The sequence below is a fragment of the Eutrigla gurnardus genome, assembly GCF_963514095.1.
Source record: "Eutrigla gurnardus genome assembly, chromosome: 20".
Classification (NCBI taxonomy): Eukaryota; Metazoa; Chordata; class Actinopteri; order Perciformes; family Triglidae; genus Eutrigla; species Eutrigla gurnardus.
In genome coordinates, this window is record NC_139931.1 from 19,648,235 (window position 1) to 19,655,744 (window position 7,510).

The 7,510-nt window shown below is 47.2% G+C and overlaps 1 protein-coding gene across 1 annotated transcript; it reads left to right on the forward strand.

Annotated features, from left to right (window-relative positions):
- The first annotated feature begins 208 nt into the window (after nucleotides 1-208).
- On the forward strand, nucleotides 209-7,127 carry pex12 (peroxisomal biogenesis factor 12). Its single transcript, XM_084036926.1, has 4 exons — nucleotides 209-373; nucleotides 2,961-3,129; nucleotides 3,222-3,757; nucleotides 6,415-7,127. The coding sequence occupies exons 2-4, from the start codon at nucleotides 3,007-3,009 to the stop codon at nucleotides 6,824-6,826; spliced, it is 1,071 nt and encodes a 356-aa protein (XP_083893052.1). The 5' UTR covers nucleotides 209-373; nucleotides 2,961-3,006; the 3' UTR covers nucleotides 6,827-7,127.
- The last annotated feature ends 383 nt before the right edge of the window (nucleotides 7,128-7,510 follow it).

Genomic DNA, 7,510 nt, shown 5'->3' on the forward strand with positions numbered 1-7,510 from the left:
ACACTGTGTATATATATATATATATATGTGTGTGTGTGTGTGTGTGTGTGTGTGTGTGTGTGTGTGTGTGTGTGTGTGTGTGTGTGTGTGTGTGTGTGTGTGCGTGCGTGTAGCTTGAAGTCGTTTGGATCATACCAGGTGGTGGCGGTAATGCGCCATAATTGTGTTTGCCAACGCTCGTAAACAGCAGCAGAAGAAGAAGAAGAAGTGCGGAAGTGGCGCTCGTTATGGGAAGCAGTGCATGCACAGCGTCAGGTGTTTAATAACGGAAGGGAAATGGTAAATAACGAGCCACAGCCGTGTTTTAAATGGCCGTGTGATGTTGAGACGCCAGGAAACATCCGCGTCCCGGGGCTAACTTCAAGCTAGGAGGGTAAGTTAGCGTCCTGGAGTTTAACCACACGGCTAACCGGTCCGAAACAAGCCCGTCTGTCCTCCTTATTATTTATTTAATTAGTTCGGTTAAACGCCGCCTTGTAATGAGCGTTTGTTAGTGGGTTTTGAAGGAGGTTACATTCGAAAAACTCAAAAGGTGTTGTGCTTGAAGTGACCTGCTTTTAGAGCTGACATGGAGTTAGTAAGTTTGAGTGAACTTTGAGCCTTATGCATAATCACTTGTACGCAAGTACCGAGAGAGTGTGCTTGTTATTGAGGTCGGCGTACGCCGAAATGTACGGAAGCCCTAAACGGCCATGCATACATACATTTTATTTCATCCGTTTTCTCGTGATAACGAGATAATTTTCATCCGTTTTCTCGTGATAACGAGATCATTTTCCCGTGATAACGAGATAACAAATGAAACGTGATAGGCGAGATTTCAAATTCGGTAAAGTTGGAAAGATATTCACAGATTCGAACTGACCATAAAGAGACCCTTGATGTGTGTAGTGATTTTGGGGTCTCTGTAGGCCTACTGTATAACAGTGGAGTTATTTATTGTCTTGCAATTTGCAGACGGTGCCTGCGCACTCGCCCGGCTGCCGGTTGCGCATGGAGATCAATGTTCTCCGTTCAGCTCGCAGGACGGCTTATTTATGTAAAAAAAATCGGAGTTTTGGTGCTTGTAGCTCGTAGTCTTTGATATTACGGTGAGACTGATGCATCATTTGTGTTTGAAAAACGTTTCACTTCTGATTTATTGATCCCGGAAGTTCGACTCTGTGAATATCTTTCCAACTTTACCGAACTTCAAAATGATCTCGTTATCACGAGAAAACGGAGGGAAATGATCTCGTTATCCCGAGAAAACGGCGTAAAATTATCTCGTTATCACGAGAAAAGGGAGGAATTATCTCGTTATCACGGGAAAACGGAGGAAATAAAATATATGTATGCATGGCCGTTTAGGGCTTCCGTAGAAATGAGCCTCTCTTGAACTTGATATTACCAGCTAGCTCCACCCGGGCCGCTTACGTAAACTCGGAGGAGCCGTACAACAAGTGCGCCCAGAACCCGCTTCGGACGCAGCCGTGATTTGATATCAATGCGCGTATGTTGTCAGGTTCGTTCGAGGTGAACTGATCAGGCGGAGACAAAAAGCTGCGCTCCGGCCGGACAGTTTCTAGCAGCCTTCAAAGATTTAACAGGAAGTCATAGAAAAAGTTACGTCCCATTTATTTATATTGTTCGTAAGTATCTGTGGAAATCGTAATCCCTCTGGAAATTGTACAGCTGCAGTTACCCAATAAGAGTTAGGAGAACAAGTCAAATAAGTATACGTTTGACATTTATACTGTTGTGTGTGTGTGTGTGTGTGTGTGTGTGTGTGTGTGTGTGTGTGTGTGTGTGTGTGTGTGGCATTTTATTATGTCTGCCTCTTAACACACTGTAGATTAAAATATAAGGGCTATATAAATAACCTTTATTATGATTGTGATGATTGTTTGTTAACAAACTTTTATTGCACACATGAGACTAACAGCCCACCAGTGTTAAATATTAGACTCACACAGGAAATGTGCATTTTCTACTAAACGTGCTGTTTGTTGTCAAAACTAAGAAACAATCAGCCCTTAGATGAGGCGAGGCGTTTCCCATCATGCCCCGGGGCTTGCAGTCGGTGGAGAGCGACTGCGGCACCAAAAACTGACTTTAATCTCGTGAGACCGTTGCCCACGTGTTCATGACGTCAGAGAGAGTTGGGATCAAATCGGACACAAAACTAAGGCCAAATCCCGACGTCCCCCCAAAGGTCTAAACCCTGAACCCTCAGGGACTTCACTGACGTCACCTGGTAGATGGTGAGTGTGAGAGGCTGTGAGGGTCCGACATGTTGAATACAAATAGGACAACACTCGGCACTTTGATGACACTAAATATATGAACTAAAAGTGTTGGTCATTATTTCACGTTTTACAGCCTGATTTGAGCATCTCTCAGGATCTCATACCAGACGGACCTGTCACATCATGTATTTGCTTATTGTTCAAACGGCTTCAACAAGCTAAATTAAAATAACTGGTTGATGAATAAACCAGGTGTTTAATATAGTAATAATAACTATAAACCAGGTGTCTAGCCTATGATGACATTCCTATGATTTCACGATGTATGCACCATATTAAATCTTTAATGTTAAAGTTTCTGTTTAAATGTAATATTCCACACATGCGGCGTCCTCTTTGTTCACCTTTTTTTTTAAATTCCTCCGGGGTTCCAAAGCTATGAACTCTGGGTAATTCCCTCAGGCAAAGTCAGCATCAATGCTGCACAACATTTTAGTGATTTTTCAACAGTTATTCTATCTGCAGAATGTCCACAATTTTTTTTTTTATAATTGTGCGTCGTCAACAAGCAAGGAGATACAGTAGTAAATCTCATAAATTCAGAAGAATTGTTATTTTATCTATATGGTTAGATACAATAGCGCTCAATAAGTGGTTCAGTACAAATCTTTAAGGATTATAGACAAACAACAAGTTTGATTATAATGTTATTCCATGTCTGCTTCTTTCCAGGGCATTTCACTATTTGTCCACTTGAGCTGCAAAGGAAGAAGTCACCATGGCTGAGGCCGGAGCCCACCTGACTTCCACTGCCGTGAACGAGCAGCCGTCCATCTTTGAGGTCCTGGCACAGGAGACTCTGATGGAGGCAGTCCGACCGGCCCTGAGGCACGCCGTCAAGGTGAGGGGGTGCAGCTTGTCAGTGTGTCCGTTACCTTCTTGTGTTGTTTTTCCATCATGCCAAGCCTTTAACCCCTTGGTGGTTCCCCTCAGGTTCTGGCTGAATCAAACCCGTCCCGTTTTGGCTTCCTGTGGCGACGCTTTGATGAGCTCTACCTCCTGCTGGACCTCCTCCTCCAGAACCACTTCCTGTCTCACTGCAGTGCCTCCTTCTCGGAGAACTTTTACGGCCTGAAGAGAGTTTCAGGTGGGGGGCGTCTTCCCGTCGGCCTGGGGCTGCAGGGGAAGTCCCACTGGCGCTCTCTTCTTCTTCTGTGCCTGGTACCTTACCTGCGGGCCAAGCTGGAGGCCACGCTGGCGCGCCAGAGGGACGAGGAGGACTTCTCCATCCGGCTGGCACAGACCAGGAGTCAGAGGCTGTACCGGGCGGCCGTGGCAGCGTACCCATACGTCAGCTCCGCCTGGCAGGCCTGGGTCTTCTGCCAGCAGCTGCTCTTTGTCTTCGGAGCCACCAGGACCCACAGTCCCCTGCTGTGGCTGGCCAGGGTCAGACTGGCACGACTGAACGTTCAAGATATCAGAGACATGGAGCAGAAAACCAGCGACGCTGGCAACCCAGCTGAGGGGAGGTAAGGCTCAGTTTAAACACATCCTGACTGTGTGAGAGTGTGTGTCTGTGTTATATTAATGGTAATTCAGTCATGGGTAAGAGTTGTAACCTTTCTGTGCCCTTCTCCAAAGAACAATCTTTTTTTTTTTGCTCATCTTTGAGGATCAGAGGCAGCAGATGTATTTGTATTCTCATAAATATGCCCCAACTTGTTGATATTTTTCCTGCTGATATCTGACACCAGAGTGCTGTTCTACGAAGCAGGATATGGGGTTAGCGAGGTAACTCGGTGGTCTCGATGAACCTACCATCCACTACTCCATCCATCTGGACCATCCGGGGTCTTTTTGGTGTGGTGTTCTGTTGTTGGACTTCTGTGCTTGTCCATAACGAACATGTTCAAGCATAAGGGTGTCCATCAGTGCACATGGCACCAGGAGGCCCTAGGCCGGAGGTCAGTGATCGACTTTGTGATCGTGTCATCTGTTCTCCGGCCGTATGTCTTGGACACTCGGGTGAAGAGATGGGCTGAGCTGTCAACCGATCACCACTGGTGGTAAGTTGGATCTGGCACCTGGCTGGGGAGGAAGCTGGACAGACTTGGCAGACCCAAACGTGTTGTAAGGGTCTGCTGGGAACGTCTGGTGGAACCCTCTGTCGGGGAGGTCTTCAACTCCCACCTCCGGGAAAGCTTTGACCAGATCCCGAGGGAGGCTGGGGACATTGAGTCCGAATGGACCTTGTTCTCCGCTTCCATTGTTGACGCGGCTGTTCGAAGGTGTGGCTGTAATGTCTCCGGTGCCTGTCGTGGTGGCAATCCACAAATCTGGTGGTGGACACCGGAAGTAAGGGATGCTGTCAAGCTGAAGAAGGAGTCCTATGGAACCTGGTTGGCCCAGGGGACTCCTGAGGCAGCCGACGGGTACCGGCAGGCCAAGCGTGCTGCAGTGCGGGCGGTCGCTGAAGCAAAGGCTCGGGTCTGGGAAAAGTTCGGGGAGGCCATGGAGGAGGACTATCGGTCGGCCTCGAGGAAATGCAGGGTGCTCGAGGGTTCATGGGAGTTTGCCCAACCAGTCCACATGTGTTTTGTGGACCTGGAGAAGGCATTCGACCGTGTCCCTTGTGGCATTCTGTGGAGGTACTTCGGGAGTACAGGGTCGGGGGCCCTCTGCTAAGGGCTGTACGGTCCCTGTACAATCGGAGCAGGAGCTTGGTTCCTGCCTCAAGTGGAGGAGTTTAAGTATCTTGGGGTCTTGTTCACGAGTGAGGGAAGGATGGAACGTGAGATTGACAGGCGGATCGGTGCAGCGGCCGCAGCAATGCGGTCGTTGTATCGGCTGAGCTGAAAGGCGAAGCTCTCGATTTACCGGTCAATCTACGTTCTTACCCTCACCTATGGTCATGAACTCTGGGTCGTATAAGATCCCGGATACAAGTGGCAGAAATGAGCTTCCTCCGCAGGATGGCGGGGCGCTCCCTTAGAGATAGGATGAGGAGCTCCGTCACGCGGGAGGAGCTCAGAGTAGAGCCGCTACTCCGCCACATCGAGAGGAGCCAGTTGAGGTGGCTCGGGCATCTGTATCAGATGCTCCCTGGACGCCTCCCTCGGGAGGTGGTCAAGGCATGCCACACCAGGAGGAGACCCCGAGGAAGACCCAGGACATGTTGGAGCGACTACGTCGCCCGGCTGGCCTGGGAACGCCTTGGGATCCTCCCGGAGGAGCTAGAGGAAGAGTCCGGGGAGAGGGAGGTCTGGGTGTCCCTGCTCAGGCAGCTGCCCCCACGACCCGGCCCCAGATGAAGCGGAAGTGAATGGATGGATGGATGGATCCTTTTTCTTTCCCATATTGCTTGAAACCTGTGGCCTGCTTAATAATGTGGAACATCCTTCTTAAGTAGTTTTCCTTTGATTGGGCTCACTAGCAAACTAATTTACACAGGTGTCTGAGATTGATTTCAATGATCCAAAGAGCCCTGAGACACAATACCATCCATGAGTTTCATCCATGAAAAACTAAAAATGAAATGTTTATGACACTTTAATCCAATGTGCATAATAATTTGGCATGCGGTATAATCCCGACCATAAGAACCTGACAAATTCAGAAAAAAACTGTAAATGCCTAAATGAGTACTTATATCATCACAGATCTGACTATAATTGGCTACATATGTGTATGATAATAAATTGTGTTTCTTATATGTAAATCAGTATATTCTCTCCTCATATTCACTTATGAGCGTCCGATTCTCGTCTTATGCTGCAGTGTGATGAGTCCTGTCTTACATACTCCATGTGTCTTACCGCTTTGAACCGTGTTTTTGTATTCATGCAATTTTTGCCATTTTTTTCTCTTTTTAAGAAACAAACAGTAGTGACGTTACAGATACGCTGCGTACAACAATTAGAAGAGCAAAAACATGCATGAAACAATGTTAAAAATATATAACAGCTTGGTACATGTATGAGGGAAATAAAACAGAATGAAAACCAAACATACCGCGCTAACTGAAATTTATATTCAGACCAATGACACAAAGCTGATTGTATCATCACAGAATGCTTTTAGCCGTCACAGACAGGTGTCATTAATCAGGCTGGAACAAGAGCTTTGCAACAGTAGTTAGTTTACTCTAACATTCACCACCCACAATGCATTGCCTTTCTGTTTGCAGCCTGGTGCAGAGAGCGTGGCGGTCGATGTCCCAAGCGACCCGTGGCGCGGCCGCGTCCCTGTCCACCGCCTTGTCGTCGGGGGTCTTCTTCCTGCAGTTCCTGGAGTGGTGGTACTCATCGGACAACCACAGCATCTCCAAAAGCCTCACCTCCCTGCCTGCTCCTCCCCCGCCCCTCCACCTTCAGCAGGAGCAGCCCCCGCCCTCAGCCAGCAAAGACACCGATCCCGTCAGCAGGAACTGTCCGCTGTGCCGGCGGCGTCGCACCAACGCCACGGTGCTGTCCACCTCCGGCTTCGTCTTCTGTTACCGCTGCATCTACACGTACGTGAAGGCCAACCACCGCTGCCCCGTCAGCGGATATCCCACGGAGCCGCAACACCTCATCAAGATCTACTCCCCGGAGAGTTAGACCACGCCAGCTCAGCGGCCGCCGGGTTACTGAGCACAAACGCTGTGGGAAATCTAGGAAGCAGACTCGTTTTGAGATGGTTCATTCCAGTTGGGGAATATGCAAATGACATCGTTGTTGTTGTTGAACAGTCTCTCAGCTCACCTCACGTTAAATATCTACAGGTGCACCAACAGGATCATATGCTTGACTAAGAATTCCTGACCAATCAGTTGCCACATTAAAAAGGTTTACAATTGTTTAATTGTTTATTGTATTTTTTTGTACTATCATTTTAACAATAATGGTAAAAGTATATTGATATCTATGTTGTGTTTAATTTGAGCCTTTACAAAAAAAAACAATCCCAGTCTGGTCAATGAGTATGGGTTGGCTGAATCAGCTCAGCCCTGAGTGCCAGCAGGTGAACAAACTGATCTTTTTATTTTTTGTTGAAAAGCTCTCAAATTGATAGTTTGCACGTATAGTGGTCATATAAGTCCCTCGTATCGTATGTCAAGCAAAGTCTGAGTGTAGTAAGTCCAAAACAGTCATAAAAACCCTGAGTCAAATTAAAAAGAACACATTAAAAAAATCATGGTATAGTATGTCGAAAATTAATGAGGTTAGTCGACAAAATAATTGCTGTAAAAAATGATTAAAAGGTCATAAAAATCCCTTGTATATTATATGTCAAGCAAAGTC

Bases quoted from the DNA above. Each gene is read 5' to 3' on its own strand.
- pex12 (XM_084036926.1), top strand. From the start codon at position 3,007: ATGGCTGAGGCCGGAGCCCACCTGACTTCCACTGCCGTGAACGAGCAG. The intron at 3,130-3,221 runs GTGAGGGGGTGC...GGTTCCCCTCAG, and splicing joins CCCTGAGGCACGCCGTCAAG to GTTCTGGCTGAATCAAACCC. The intron at 3,758-6,414 runs GTAAGGCTCAGT...TTCTGTTTGCAG, and splicing joins GGCAACCCAGCTGAGGGGAG to CCTGGTGCAGAGAGCGTGGC.